Source organism: Nerophis lumbriciformis, linkage group LG12 (genome assembly GCF_033978685.3).
Source record: "Nerophis lumbriciformis linkage group LG12, RoL_Nlum_v2.1, whole genome shotgun sequence".
Classification (NCBI taxonomy): domain Eukaryota; kingdom Metazoa; phylum Chordata; class Actinopteri; order Syngnathiformes; family Syngnathidae; genus Nerophis; species Nerophis lumbriciformis.
Genome location: NC_084559.2, coordinates 15,147,850 through 15,164,499, shown reverse-complemented (window position 1 = coordinate 15,164,499; position 16,650 = coordinate 15,147,850). Strand labels below are relative to the sequence as shown.

The window sequence follows — 16,650 nt, the reverse complement described above, 5'->3', positions numbered from 1 at the left end:
GTTGTTACCCACATACGAAAAACGAGCAGGCACCTGCAGCATATGCCACAACAGAAAAAAAAAAAAAAAAAAGATGGACACTTTTACGGAGCGGAGAAGGGACGCCTCGCCGGGGTCCGGGACCGAGGCCCCTTCCGGGAGCCGTAGCTGAGGCGATCCGCGAGAAGGGCCCTACGCACGTCCAGGGTCACCACCGCGCCCACCGCACCGACACCCCGCCTCGTCCGCCTTCGCCGCGGCCGGCGTCACGCGCAGCAGGTAAGCAGCTTACCTGCCCGCCACCCCCGTGGCCGGGGGCTCGTAACAGGGGTCACTCCGCGCGCTCCGCCCGCGCAGCTTACCTGCCCGCCACCCCTGTTGCCGGGGGCGCGTAACAGGGGTCACTCCGCGCGCATTGCGCTCACGAAAGGGGTGAGGCTCACCCTGGTTGATATAGACAGCAGGACGGTGGCCATGGAAGTTGGAACCCGCTAAGGAGTGTGTAACAACCCACCTGCCGAATCAACCAGCCCTGAAAATGGATGGCGCTGGAGCGTCGGGCCCATATACCCGGCCGTCGCCGGCAGCGAGACGCGCTTGGAGGTGCGCTCAGCGCGGCTCCCATATGATTGCGCACTGGTGTGCGTCTGGGTCGTGACAGCGTGGCACGCGAATGTCTGTGCTGCATTGGATCAGTCTCCTTTCTTTAACAGGCAAAAGCTTTATAACCTCACTAATGCCTTGCATCGTCTATATTAGATATATAACAACGGGCGGGTGCGGTTCTGATCAAATGCTAGATCGGGTGGATGGCGGATGGTTGACGACTTTCTGATGCGGTTGCGGATGAAATAATTGCCTATCCGCGCATCTCTAGCAAGTATGAATATTAGCGGTGTTACAGCGGCACTGCCGCTGTATAATGCCGGCGGGCCAGCTCTAATGTTAATTTGATATTGCCTCAATTACACGTCGGGCCAAATTTGGCCCGTGGGCCAGAGTTTGACACACACACACTTTACAGAGAGTAAATGGGACAATGAAAAAGGAGAATTACCTCCAAATTCTTCAGGACAAGCTAAAATCATCAGCCCGGAGGTTGGGTCTTGGGCACAGTTGGGTGTTCCAATAAGACAATGACCCCAAACACATGTCAAAAGTGGTAAAGGAATGGCTAAATCAGGCTAGAATGAAGATTTTAGAATGGCCTTCCCAAAGTCCTGACTTAAACGTGTGGACAATGCTGAAGAAACAAGTCCATGTCAGAAAACCAACACATTTAGCTGAACTGCACCAATTTTGTCAAGAGTGGTCAAAAATTCAACCAGAAGCTTGTGGATGGCTACCAAAAGCGCCTTATTACAGTGAAACTTGCCAAGGGACATGTAAGCAAATATTAACATTGCTGTATGTATACTTTTGACCCAGCTCATTTGCTCACATTTTCAGTAGACCCATAATAAATTCATAAAAGAACCAAACTTCATGAATGTTTTTTGTGACCAACAAGTATGTGCTCCAATCACAAAAAAATAAGAGTTGTAGAAATGATTGGGAAACTCAAGACAGCCATGACATTATGTTCTTTACAAGTGTATGTGGCAAAGATTGCTAGAATATTCGAGGCTCAGTTGCCATTGTTATTGATACGTTGGCAACAGTAGCGAGCATGAAGTGATACGAATTACTTACCGCTCAAACACAAAGGGAAAGTCGTGTCGGTGGAAAAAAAAGAGTTCTCACTAATTAATGTGATGTAGAAAAAAAAAGCCAAGTTAACGTGTATAGTAAATTAAATAAATATATATACACAATAAACTATTTCCGTGTGCGGTTCAAATGACGCTCCACAACTAACACCGTCAGTGGGCTACATTTGGATTCATCCGCATTACGTGCTCACACTTCCAAAACGTGCTCTCATTTTGCTCCAAAAAACGTAAATATATCGAGCAGGAATACAACAATTTCGTGTTTTAAATACATAAAAAGTGGAAAAAAATGCACGGCCACTTAACTTCCAAACGTCGCGGTTCCGAAGAGGAAATAGCGCAGTACGAATTGACCAATAGAAATACGGCAATGTACCTCGTGACCGGAAAATCCAGCTCGGCTTCCGGTTCTTTTTTTTATTTATTTTTATTTTTGTTTAATTTTATAAACTTTTATCTATAAATTACAACATTTACAAACAGTTGAGGAAATAATAATCAAAATAAGTACAAAAAGAGTACAAAACAGTACAGAAACAGCGCCAGGGTGTTGTAAACTCAAGTAACTAAAATATAATTCCAAATATATATATATATATATATATATATATATATATATATATATATATATATATATATATATATATATATATATATATATATATATATATATAACAAAGTGTAAAGCCATAGGCTCACACAATTTCAGTAAATCATTTCAAATTCGGAACACAGTATCATCGGTTGTTAGAGGCAGACATGTTATAAGTAGACGCAGCATTGGCTGCTGTGACGCGAGAAATTGGGCCGCCATCTTGAAGTGGTGACGAGGAGCCGGCGAGCAGCCTAAAATGACAGTTGACAGCAGAGGTGGGTAGAGTAGCCAGAATTTGTACTCAAGTAAGAGTACTGTTACTTTAGAGATTTATTACTCAAGTAAAAGTAAGGAGTAGTCACCCAAATATTTACTTGAGTAAAAGTAAAAAGTATGTTGTGAAAAAACTACTCAAGTACTGAGTAACTAATGAGTAACATACACACACATATCATATATATATATATATATATATATATATATATATATATATATATATACATACATACATTGATATATACAGTATATAATTTATATTTATTTATTTTGCCGTTTTTGTTTACATGTTAAAGGTGTTTTAATGAATATACATGCATGTTTAACACATATAGATTCCTTTCTTTCATGAAGACAAGAATATAAGTTGGTGTATTACCTGATTCTGATGACTTGCATTGATTGGAATCAGACCGTAGTGATGATAACGTCCACATTTTCAAATGGAAGAGAAAAAAAGTCTTCCTTTCTGTCTAATACCACATGAAAGTGGTTGGTTTTTGGCATCTTATTTTCCCAGCTTCCATATTCGTTTCTATACACTTTACAAGAAATACATTGGCGGCAAACTCCGTAGCTTGCTAGCTTGTTTGCGCTGGCTTTCGGAGACTCTTATTTTGAAAGCGCAGGCGTGATGGAGCGGCACTTTTATTGTGAAGACAGGAACTGTGCAGTCAGTCTTTAGGCTTTTGACGGGAAGTACGGTTGAAATAAAAAAAATTGTCTTTTTTCCTTCACATTTTTGATTGATTGATTGGAAGTTTTATTAGTAGGTTGCACAGTACAGTACATATTCCGTACAATTGACCACTAAATGGTAACACCCCAATAAGTTTTTCAACTTGTTTAAGTCAGGTCATGTGACCCCTGGCTCTGTTTGATTGGTCCAACGTCACCAGTGACTGCATCTGATTGGTGGAACGGAGTGAACGTCACCAGTGACTGTATTTGTTGAAACGCAGGCATGCGATAGATCCTACTTTGAAGGTCTGTCTGACAGACCAAAACAAACAAAGCGTGCATTAACAGATCGATAAAAATTAGTAGCGAGTAGCGAGCTGAATGGAGATAAAAGTAGCGGAGTAAAAGTAGCGTTTCTTCTCTATAAATATACTCAAGTAAAAGTATGTTGCATTAAAACTACTCTTAGAAGTACAATTTATCCCAAAAGTTACTCAAGTAGATGTAACGGAGTAAATGTGGCGCGTTACTACCCACCTCTGGTTGACAGGTTTTTTGACTGATTGGTTGAAACTTTTATTAGTAGATTGCACAGTACAGTAAATATTCCGTACAATTGACCACTAAATGGTAACACCCCAATAAGTTTTTCAAATTGTTTGAGTCGGGGTCCACGTTAATCAATTCATGGTAGAATTATTGACAAATAATAATGTACAAAAACAGTACAAATCAAACTCAATAAAGTAACTAAAATAGAATGCAAAATATATACACATATCTGAGATAGGCTCCAGCACCCCCCGTGACCCCAAAAGGGACAAGCGGTAGAAAATGGATGGATGGATCTTTACACAAGGTAAGTAAGAATGATATTAATAGAGTAATATAATATTTTACATTCATATTTGAAGGCTATGGCTGTAGGGCGGTATAGCTCGGTTGGTAGAGCAGCCGTGCCAGCAACTTCAGGGTTCCAGGTTCGATCCCCGCTTCCGCCATCCTAGTCACAGCCGTTGTGTCCCTGGGCAAGACACTTTACCCACCTGCTCCCAGTGCCACCCACATTGGTTTAAATGTAACTTAGATATTGGGTTTCACTATGTAAAAAGCGCTTTGAGTCACTAGAGAAAAGCGCTATATAAATATAATGCACTTCACTTCACAAGGCTATGATTCGGTAGTGACAAGTTTGGGGAGAAGACAAACATTTCCAAATATTCTGAAAATACAAAATACAATTTGACTGTTCTTTTTACAGAAATGTGTACTTTAGATATTGTACAATATATATAGGGACACAGTTTTAAAAATGTAACTTGCAAAACTTTGAATCAATTTGGTAGAATGGCCCATATATTTTTTCTATCGTTTTCAATTTGAACTATTTTATTTGTCCTGTTTCTGTTGCTGCCAGAGACGACTTAAATTCCCCACGGGTATGAACTCAGTTTTCTGAATCTGAATCCATCAGTCAAGGAGCAGAAACTACAACAGTTAACTGCTAAAAAACACACAAATAACATTATTATTTTATATCCAGTCATAGTGGGCTTTCTGTTCCGCCGCTCCCAGTCTGTGGAACGCTCTCCCTGACCACCTGAGGGCACCACAGACTGTGGATGCTTTTAAAAAAGGCTTAAAAACCCTTCTTTTTTTTTTTTTTTAGATATATGCATACTAATTTTAGCTATTTGGCTGTTCTAGTTTTTATTTTTATTTTTATTTATCTTTATTTTTTTAATACACTGTAGCACTTTGAGGTGCTTTTTACAAATAAAATCTATTATTATTATTATTAAACAACAATGAAAAAAATTATACTCAGGAGCTTGTCAGGCCACAACACTTTTTATTGGCCAGTGGGACATTGTAGTTAAACAATTAGGCACAATGTAAATAAATAAAGACAGCTGACATGTTTGAAACTATATAATATATGACAACTGGGAATCTTGACAAAAAGAGGTACAATACCATAATATGCAACTTTGATTCTCAGGGTATTTCACGTTATGAAGTGACATAACCGAGTCTACCAGTGCTGTCTTTTAAAAAGTTACATTTATTTTGACATAGTTTATTCTGATACTGTGAAGCTTTCACAAATACAGAAACACACAAGCTATGTTCCTACTGACATGAACAACAAGAACATTAGCACACCAAGTTTTTCAAAAAAAGACACTTGTAGACAAAGCATACAGACAGCTCAGTGTTGAAGCGAAGCAATGAAATCATGTCTTAATCTTAAACCAAAAAAATCCAGTTTTTCCAAGTAGAAAACATTTTTTTTTACATATCTACTGCAGTACATATGTAATAGTTTATTCAAAAATGATCAATCAGAAATATCCATTTAGTGATAACCTAAAATTTACTGTCCATTTATTGTCCATTATGCAAATTTAGGATCATACGTAGAGATGACAGGGTTCTGTTTTGGCCAAAGGGTCATTTAGATGTTCCATATTTTTTTCAGCACACGGTACACAGTAGTTAAAAACGAAGTATTAAGTCTTCCATTTTCCTCTTGTTTTGCTGCTCCGGATCTTACACAAACATCCCAAAAATAAAACCCACTCTGTAAAGACAAAAGGATACAGATAACAAAATGTTAAAAAAAACAACCACATTGACTATTGAGAACATATTTTTAAAAAGTGAGAAAAAATATTGAAAATTTGATCTCCAGCTGATTTCCAAACATCCCAAAAGTGCATATCCAAGGTGAATTTTAACATATACTATCAATAGAGATGTCCGATAATATCGGCCGATAAATGCTTTAAAATGTAATATCGGAAATTATCGGTATCGGTTTCAAAAAGTAAAATGAATGACTTTTTAAAACGCAGCATAACAACAAGAGTGTGTTGTTGCCGGTGCTGTAGCCGTGGCTAACAAGCCAGCTCGCTCGGTGACTGACTAACGACACCATGTCTATGGTTTGGGATTATTTTAAAGTGTGTCTGACGGATAAAAAACTGGCAATTTGCAATGACTGCAAAACGTTAGTTATGCGAAGAAGAACCAAGACGTTTTCCTTTAATACGAGCAATTTGATCTCCCACCTCTTCAAGAATCATAAGGAGATACACGATGAATACAAGCGGAAGATGGATAAAAAGCAACATGAGGCATGTTAAAATAAATAATGCACTTTATGACTTCAATAATAAATATGGCAGTGCCATGTTGGCATTTGTTTCCATAATTTCAGTTGATTTATTTTGGAAAACCTTGTTACATTGTTTAATGCATCCAGCGGGGCATCACAACAAAATTAGGCATAATAATGTGTTAATTCCACAACTGTATATATCGGTATCAGTTGATATCGGAATTGGTAATTAAGAGTTGGACAATATCGGAATATCGGCAAGAAACCCATTATTGGACATCTCTAACTATCAACAAACAATATTGAGGGTTCTACCTTTGCAAAGTGTTGTAAGCTTTGTGTGTGTGTAAAAAAAATAAAAATATATATATATATTTTTTTGTCATTAAAAAATACAATCATGTGTGCTTACGGACTGTATCCCTTGCAGACTGTATTGATATATATTGATATTAGAGATGCGCGGATAGGCAATTTATTTCATCCGCAACCGCGTCAGAAAGTCGTCAACCATCCGCCATCCACCCGATGTAACGTTTGATCAGAACTGCACCCGCCCGCCATCCGCCCGATCTAATATAGATGATGCAAGGCATTAGTGAGCCTGCCAACTACTCCGGTTTTCATGTAATTCGTACGGTTTTCATCAACCTATTCCGGGTTTTTCATTAATCAAAAACTACGCGAATTGCACCTTGTGCAGACAAGATTTTTCGATCGGACACGGAGGAATTAGGGATGTAAAAGACCACGTTGGGACAAAAAAACACAAGTCTAATGCCGTTGCTAGCGATACAAGTGGAAAACTTTCAACGTTTTTCGTCGCCCAAACAGATTCTTTGGATGTGATAAATGCCGAAGTTTTATTTACGGAGGCAATAATTGAGCATGGACTTCCAATCGCACTGGCTGATCACATGGGACAGTTAAATGTTTGTCATGCAACCTTTAAAAATCATTACGCGGTGATCGCGGTCCCAAAAATAAACTTTTCTTGCATGATAATGTCCAGAAAAATTTGCTTTATATTACTATAGAGTCCTTTTAACGAATGAGTTTGATGGTTTATCACAAACCTTAAATGAAAGAAGTCCTTTGTTCTCCTGCACCATGGCCTTGCTTCGTGTTTGGTGCGCAAGCTTTATAACCTCACTGAGGTTATAAAGCTTTTGCCTGTTAAAGAAAGGAGACTGATCCAATGCAGGACAGACTTTCGCGTGCCACGCTGTCACGACCCAGACGCACACCAGTGCGCAATCATATGGGAGCCGCGCTGAGCGCACCTCCAAGCGCGTCTCGCTGCCGGCGACGGCCGGGTAAATGGGCCCGACGCTCCAGAGCCATCCATTTTCAGGGCTAGTTGATTCGGCAGGTGGGTTGTTACACACTCCTTAGCGGGTTCCGACTTCCATGGCCACCGTCCTGCTCTCTATATCAACCAGGGTGAGCCCCACCCCTTTCGTGAGCGCACTGCGCGCGGAGTGACCCCTGTTACGTGCCCCCGGCAACAGGGGTGGCGGGCAGGTAAGCTGCGCGGGCGGAGCGCGCGGAGTGACCCCTGTTACGAGCCCCCGGCCACGGGGGTGGCGGGCAGGTAAGCTGCTTACCTGCTGCGCGTGACGCCGGCCGCGGCGAAGGCGGACGAGGCGGGGTGTCGGTGCGGTGGGCGCAGTAGTGACCCTGGACGTGCGTCGGGCCCTTCTCGCGGATCGCCTCAGCTACGGCTCCCGGTGGGGCCCTCTCGGGGGAAGGGGCCTCGGTCCCGGACCCCGGCGAGGCGTCCCTTCTCCGCTCCGTAAAAGTGTCCATCTCTTTTCTTTTTTTTTCTTCTGTTGTGGCATATGCAGCAGGTGCCTGCTCGTTTTTCGTATGTGGGTAACAACATTTAACTATGTATATATAATTCCGAATTGGTTTAACTGCCACCCGCAAAAAAAAAAAAAAAAAAAAAAAAAAAAAAAAAATATATATCTAATTAATCCACCCGACCCGACCTGCGCGCGGATAAAATCTTATTTTTTTTAATTTCATCCGCCCGATCCGCGGATAATCCGCGACTCCGCGGTTGTGTCCGCAAACCGCGCATCTCTAATTGATATATAATGTAGGAACCAGAATATTAATAACAGAAAGAAACAATGCTTTTGTGTGAATGAGTGTGAATGGGGGAGGGAGGTTTTTTGGGTTGGTGCACTAATTGTAAGTGTATCTTGTGTTTTTTATGTTGATTTAAAAAAATAAATATAATTTTTTTTATTTCTTGTGCGGCCCGGTACCAATCGATCCACAGACCAGTACAGGGCCGCGGCCCAGTGGTTGGGGACCACTGGTGTAAACAGAGCGATGTCCCCATTAAGTAAGCATTGCCAGAACACACACACACTGCGGGTGTAAATGTGTATGTGCACACACACTAGGTGTGTAAATGTGTATGTGCACACACACTAGGTGTGTAAATGTGTATGTGCACACACACTGGGGGTGTATATTGTAGCGTCCCGGAAGAGTTAGAGCTGCAAAGGGTTCTGGGTATTTGTTCTGTTGTGTTTATGTTGTGTTACGGTGCGGATGTTCTCCCGAAATGTGTTTGTCATTCTTGTTTGGTGTGGGTTCACAGTGTGGCGCATATTTGTAAAAGTGTTATAGTTGTTTATACGGCAACCCTCAGTGTGACCTGTATGGCTGTTGACCAAGTATGTTTGCATTCACTTGTGTGTGTGAAAAGCCGTAGATATTATGTGATTGGGCCGGCACGCAAAGGCAGTGCCTTTAAGGTTTATTGGCGCTCTGTACTTCTCCCTACGTCCGTGTACACAGCGGCGTTTTAAAAAGTCATACATTTTACTTTTTGAAACCATCCATCCATCCATTTTCTACCGCTTATTCCCTTTGGAGTACTTTTTGAAACCGATACCGATAATTTTGAAACCGAAACCGATCATTTCCGATATTACATTTTAAAGCATTTATCGGCCGATAATATCGGCAGTCCGATATTATCGGACATCTCTAGTTTTGACCTTAAGTCAATTTATATTTGTAAATGTGAAATAATGCTAATACAGGTCTTTGTGCCTAATGTTGCTCATCTTTTAATTGGTGCTGTCAAACAGTGTTTAATTAATCACAGGGTTGTTGTTGATTACTTTCCATTAATCATGGCTAAAAATGACTGATATTTTAAATCGGTTTCATTTTGTGTTGGCAAATAGTTTCAAGAAATAAGGTAATATACATGTACTTGAATATGTTTTCATGCTTATGTTAACAACACACCTGTTTGTTTTTATAAACAAACATTTATCCACAATAATTAATGTGCTATTATTAACCTACTCAGTGGCCTAGTGGTTAGTGTCCGCCCTGAGGTCGGTCGGTTGTGAGTTTAAGACTATGAAAATGGGACCCATTACATCCCTGCTTGGCACTCAGCAACAAGGGTTGGAATTGGGGGTTAAATCACCAAAAATGATTCCTGTGCGCTGCTGCCCACTGCTCCCCTCACCTCCCAGGGGGTGAACAAGGGGGATGGGTCAAATGCAGAGGACAAATTTCTCCACACCTCATGTGTGTGTGACAATCATTGGTACTTTAACTTTAACTTATATTCCTCCTTCCTGTCTCTGGGTGTGTGTGCTAAGTCAGGAGAGCACACCCTGACCATAAAAGGAGATGTTCGTGTATAAGTGTCTGGAAAACAACTGCTTTGAGTCCTAACTCAAATGTTGGCGTTGAGCTTGACAGGTAGTCTTTTCTCAAGGATATGGTTATCACAATTAGAGCCTTTTTTCCTACGAGAAGTGATCCAATCCACCTGCGAATATCAAACTGTGTGTGACTATCTTTGGTACTTAAACTTTAATGTGCTATTTAAAGTGTGCACAATACTTTTGTCGGTTGACTACTTCATGCTTTTTTTGTGCTCAAATTTCTGATGGAGAGGGCCAACATGTGGATTAGCGTCTTCCATATTGTGATGTTTGGTTGTGCAGCCTGTCACTAGCGCTTCATTCTGGGTTAAATGTGTTACATTTTTTAAATCAGTTTAATTACAATGATGAATTAATCACGTTCATTTTGACATACAACCACATATACCTTTCCTTTGTCCTCCACTCGGTCTGCTGCGAGAGAGGGCATTCTGCACTTGCGAGGCATTGCAAGAACCGAGGAGGCGCCAAAGCCCAAGGAACCGCTGAAGTCTGGCTGGTCTTGTGGGGCGTGAGGCTCATTCCTCTGAGGTTTCCTTAACACAGAGCGCAGCTTTAAGACTCCACCTGGTGTGGGGCTTTGAACTGGTGTCTCCCCCTTCTGCAATGGGGTGCTGGGAGGTAAGTGCTTATCATACAACTCAGGAGAAAGAGGACCTCCAAAATGCACTCGCTTCCTTTTGTTCTTTGTAGCAAGAGTTCCACAGGAATCGTCTTCTGTATGGACAAGAAACCATGCCAATTGTCAAATTAAACACATTAAACTAGATCAGGCCTGGGCAATTATTTTGACTCAGGGGGCCAAATTTAGAGAAAAAAATGTGTCTGGGGGCAGGTATATCTGATTTTTAGGAAGACTAATACAAAACCTCACAATAATGTCTGATTGAATGCTAAAAACATTACTCAGTGGCCTAGTGGTTAGAGTGTCCACCCCGAGATGGGTAGGTCGTGAGTTCAAACCCCGGCCGAGTCATACCAAAGACTATAAAAATGGGACCCATTACCTCCCTGCTTGGCACTCAGCATCAAGGGTTGGAATTAGGGGTTAAATCACCAAAAATGATTCCCGGGCGCGGCACTGCTGCTGCTCACTGCTCCCCTCACCGCCCAGGGGGTGAACAAGGGGATGGGTTAAATGCAGAGGACAAATTTCACCACACCTAGTTTGTGTGTGACAATCATTGGTACTTTAACTTGACAGACCGCCTTAAAAAACAGAATGGAATTTTACATTTTTTTAACTGAATTAGACTCCCAGAATGTACATGAAAATAAAGAATGTGGGATTTACAATATTAACTATGAATGATAAAATACTGAATATTGACAACATATGAACGTCACACCCCCTCTCCATCCACATATTTTACAATCAACAAAAATGCAACAAACACAGCGAAATAGGAACGTGAAGAATTAAAAAAAAAAACAAACCCACCTACAATCTGATATATCACTAAGCTTTAGAACTTTGCTGTAAAAATCTCCTTCCGCGTCTGTCCCTGACACCCGCATTTCAGGCTGGCCGCTCTGGAAACACTCTATGGAAACACTCCCCACCCACACTGCTTGGTCCCTCATCTGAGCTGCTGTGACTTAAACTACCATAGTAACTAATTAGACTACCATAATAACTAGTTCTGGAGGGAGAGTGTGATCAGCGCGCGTGCAGGAGCAAAGGTCACCGCCTCTGTCAATGGTGTTGAGGGCGGAGCACCATCGGCTAGGGGCGGGGCATGTGCGGGACGGCGAGACACAGCTGGCAGGTGATTAGATTTCACAGGTGGTACGTGGAGATCTAATCACCTGTTGTCTTTAACAGTGAGCGACCAGCAGAGGAGAGAGGGGGAGAGTCTGGAGAGAAAAGACATCTGAAAAGATTGTTCTTGGCATTACATGTACAGTAAAACTCTGTTAAAACGGCACGCCTGGCTCCTGTGACGTGGTATCCGTGGAACGGGTAGGGAACGACGTCCACACTAGTACATCATGCAAAAGCGCGGGTTCCAACCATTGAAATACTTTGTATAGTTCAAAACTTACGGCCTTTTGAAAACATCACTGCACATCAAAATGGCAGCTACAGTTTCCATCTTAAAAAACTAAAACAATTATTTGGGAATGTCCGGCGGGCCAGATTGAAAAGCTTAACTGGCCGCATGCGGCCCCCAGGCCTTAATTTGCCCAGGCCTGAACGAGACGTACTATTGTAATGTAGAGTCAGCTTTAACAGGTTTTAACCCAGATGAAAGACGACCAGAGAAGAGTGGGTGTTTTACCTGCTACCTTTATCTCTAGGAGAGACTGGAGAGACGAGATTTGAAAAGCTGAGGAAGACTCATCTTGTAAAGCTGATGTAAGGAAACTGGACCGTGCTTGGACGGGTCTTTGAGGTTCACCCACATCGTCCTGTTGAGAGAGAATATGTGACACTGCCGCAGTCGAACTGAAGTACATGTTCTGTATATTCACTCAACAGATGCACATCATTACAAAGTTGAATTTCAATTGAACATTTTTTTACAAAAGGTCATTTTTCTATTGGGGCTCCAGTACTATGGAATGCCCTCCCTGTAACAGTTAGGGATGCTACCTCAGTAGAAACTTTTAAGTCCCATCTTAAAACTCATTTGTATACTCTAGCCTTTAAATAGACCCCCTTTTTAGACCAGTTGATCTGCCGTTTCTTTTCTGCTCTGCCCCCCTCTCCTTCGTGGAGATGGGGCCACAGGTCTGGTGGCCACGGATGAAGCGCTGGCTGTCCAAAGTCGGGACCCGGGGTGGACCGCTCGCCTGTGCATCGGTAGGGGACATCCCTGCCCTGCTGACCTGTCTCCGCTCGGGATGGTCTCCTGCTGGCCCCACTATGGACTGGACTCTCACTATTATGTTAGATCCACTATGGACTGGACTCTCACTATTATGTTAGATCCACTATGGACTGGACTCTCACTATTATGTTAGATCCACTATGGACTGGACTCACTATTATGTTAGATCCACTATGGACTGGACTCTCACTATTATGTTCGATCCACTATGGACTGGACTCTCACACCATTATGTTAGATCCATTATGGACTGGACTCTCACATTATTATGTTAGATCCACTATGGACTGGACTCTCACATTATTATGTTAGATCCACTATGGACTGGACTATTACAATATTATGTTAGATCCACTATGGACTGGACTCTCACACTATTATACTAGATCCACTATGGACTGGACTCTCACACTATTATACTAGATCCACTATGGACTGGACTCTCACATTATTATGTTAGTTTCACTATGGACTGGACTATCACAATATTATGTTAGATCCACTATAGACTGGACTCTCACTATTATGTTAGATCCACTATGGACTGGACTCTCACTATTATGTTCGATCCACTATGGACTGGACTCTCACACTATTATACTAGATCCACTATGGACTGGACTCTCACATTATTATGTTAGATCCACTATGGACTGGACTATCACAATATTATGTTAGATCCACTATAGACTGGACTCTCACTATCATGTTAGATCCACTATGGACTGGACTCTCACTATTATGTTCGATCCACTATGGACTGGACTCTCACTATTACGTTAGATCCACTATGGACTGGACTCTCACTATTATGTTAGATCCACTATGGACTGGACTCTCACTATTATGTTCGATCCACTATGGACTGGACTCTCACAACATTATGTTAGATTCACTATGGACTGGACTCTCACACTATTATGTTCGATCCACTATGGACTGGACTCTCACATTATTATGTTAGATCCACTATGGACTGGACTATCACAATATTATGTTAGATCTACTATGGACTGGACTCTCACACTATTATACTAGATCCACTATGGACTGGACTCTTACTATTATGTTCGATCCACTATGGACTGGACTCTCACAACATTATGTTAGATCCACTATGGACTGGACTCTCACACTATTATGTTAGATCCACTATGGACTGGACTCTCACACTATTATGTTAGATCCACTATGGACAGGACTATCACAATATTATGTTAGATCCACTATGGACTGGACTCTCACTATTATGTTGGATCCACTATGGACTGGACTCTCACTATTATGTTAGATCCACTATGGACTGGACTCTCACTATTATGTTAGATCCACTATGGACTGGACTCTCACTATTATGTTAGATCTACTATGGACTGGACTCTCACTATTATGTTCGATCCACTATGGACTGGACTCTCACACTATTATGTTCGATCCACTATGGACTGGACTCTCACACTATTATGTTAGATCCACTATGGACTGGACTATCACAATTTTATGTTAGATCCACTATGGACTGGACTCTCACTATTATGTTAGATCCACTATGGAATGGACTCTCAATATTATGTTAGATCCACTATGGACTGGACTCTCACTATTATGTTAGATCCACTATGGACTGGACTCTCACTATTATGTTCGATCCACTATGGACTGGACTCTCACAACATTATTTTAGATTCACTATGGACTGGACTATCACAATATTATATTAGATCCACTATGGACTGGACTCTCACACTATTATGTTCGATCCACTATGGACTGGACTCTCACAACATTATGTTAGATCCACTATGGACTGGACTCTCACACTATTATGTTAGATCCACTATGGACTGGACTATCACAATATTATGTTAGATCCACTATGGACTGGACTCTCACAATATTATGTTAGATCCACTATGGACTGGACTCTCACTATTATACGACCAGTGCAATGTTTTGTATTGTTGCTGGTTTTGTTGCAATAATTCTATCAGTTGGTTGTGGATTTTATTTCTCGTTTTGAATCTATTACTTAGTTATCATTTTATGTACATAATTGAAGTATTTCAACTACTAGCCTGCTCAAATTGAATGTCACAAAATTCCATAAAAATAATTGGCATGTTTTCCATTTTTAAGTACTAATTTGGGCACCGTTCAAGCCCCTATTTCATAATAAATAATAATAATAATACATTTGACTTATAACGCGCTTTTCTGGGCACTCAAGGACACCGTACAAAATCAAAACAATAAAACCAATTAGATAATAACAACAAAAACAAAGATTGATAATACTTACAATGAATAAGCAGTCAGGAATTGGTGTTTTTTAAGTCTTGATTTAAAGAGGGATATTGAGTCTATGTTACGAAGGTCTGGTGGTAATGATTTCCAAAGATGTGGGGGCTGAGCGGTTGAAAGCTCGGGCACCAATGGTGGACAAATATTTGGTACTAGTATCGCTTAAAATGTACACAATACCATCATTAGTCAAGCGTGGTACAAACTTCCCAGTGTGAGTGTCTGGGAGGAATTTAACCTGTTGGTTGTTTGTTGATGAAAAGTCTTGTAGCTCCAACATGGCTCGCTCACTGTCACCATGGAGAGGTGCAGGAAGAAGCACAGGCTGGGCCTCTTCTTCTTCTTCTTCAATATCACTTGATGGCAGTGCATCAGTGGTGATAGTGTCACTGCATTCTGTCGCTTCTTCCTTATCCTGTAAACGGGAGGGCAGATTTTGAATGCTACACCTGCAGAAGACCTGTAGCGCTCACAGAAAACAAGTGTAAACATAAGTTTAAAACATTCAAAATAACACAAATCGTCTCTCACAAACACGAGTACAACCCTCATATTTCAGCAAGCATTTTCCCAAAGAACATTTGGGTAGTCGGTGTACATCGTCATTGTCTAATTTGCCATGATGTATGTATAATTTCTATGGACGCTGTGAGGGGAGATAAAATATGCAGCAAAGGACCATAAAGAACAAAACAAATGAATGTTGAAGAGGTTCATTTTAAGGCTGAAACGACGCGTCGACGTAGTCGACGTCATCGGTTACGTAAATATGTCGACGTCGTTTTTATGCTTCGACGCGTCGCATATTTACGTCACACTGCCGTCATGGCGGAGCGCAAAGCAGATGATGCGAGCGGTGCGAGCGAGGGAAAAAAAGCACGCCAAAAGTCGTCAAAAGTGTGGGAGTATTTTCAATAAACGGCCTAATAATGTTGTAGCGGTGAACAGCTGTCTCGTCAGCTGAAGCGCGAGCTCGCAACCGTGGCTGTTTAGCAACCAGCCAAACCCCACTTAATAAAATTATATTTTATCTTAGAGCACATCCGCATCCCTATTCACCTAGGCAACCCCAGGAAATGTATATAATTCGGCATTATTTCGGCCAGTCGGCTTATAAAATCAGAGCCGATCAGTTTACGTTCACGCGCAGGTATAACGCGGCGCGCTCCTGTCTCATCTGCTGGTGCGCGAGCCCGGTAATTAGACCGCTGTGTCAAATCAAGGAGTACAAAAGACGCCAGCGCAGAGTGGAAAAAGGTTTAGTTCATTACAGATAACCCAGAGTTGTGCCAAAAGTATGTAAGATTTAATATTTCTCTTCGTGGGTGTGGCGCACTTGTTGCGCTGGTGAGATGGGGGGGGGGGGGGGGTGTGCATGTAGCGTGCTTAGTCTGGAGGCTAAATACACACAGTGTGTTATGTAACTGTTGTTTAGTGT

At 41.6% G+C, this 16,650-nt stretch overlaps 2 protein-coding genes across 5 annotated transcripts in view; both read right to left on the bottom strand.

Annotated features, from left to right (window-relative positions):
- The window catches only part of LOC133623020 (cell division cycle-associated protein 2-like), a 45,660-nt gene extending 43,627 nt beyond the window's left edge, over positions 1-2,033 (bottom strand). Inside the window, exon 1 of the mRNA XM_061985926.2 lies at positions 1,672-2,033. The gene's annotated coding sequence lies outside the window, so the exon portion shown is untranslated. The remainder of the gene's footprint in view (positions 1-1,671) is intronic.
- A 3,042-nt stretch (positions 2,034-5,075) lies between these two features.
- Positions 5,076-16,650, bottom strand: part of LOC133622907 (uncharacterized) — a 31,221-nt gene continuing 19,646 nt past the window's right edge. For 3 of the 4 annotated variants that reach the window (XM_061985757.1, XM_061985756.2, XM_061985755.2), the window contains exons 6-9: positions 15,451-15,627; positions 12,360-12,489; positions 10,466-10,794; positions 5,076-5,827 (exon numbers count right to left, since the gene is read on the bottom strand). In XM_061985757.1, the coding sequence (XP_061841741.1) occupies positions 5,702-5,827; positions 10,466-10,794; positions 12,360-12,489; positions 15,451-15,627 (762 nt within the window). In that variant the 3' untranslated portion in view covers positions 5,076-5,701. The remainder of the gene's footprint in view (positions 5,828-10,465; positions 10,795-12,359; positions 12,490-15,450; positions 15,628-16,650) is intronic. The other variant, XM_072914318.1, reaches the window with a different exon arrangement.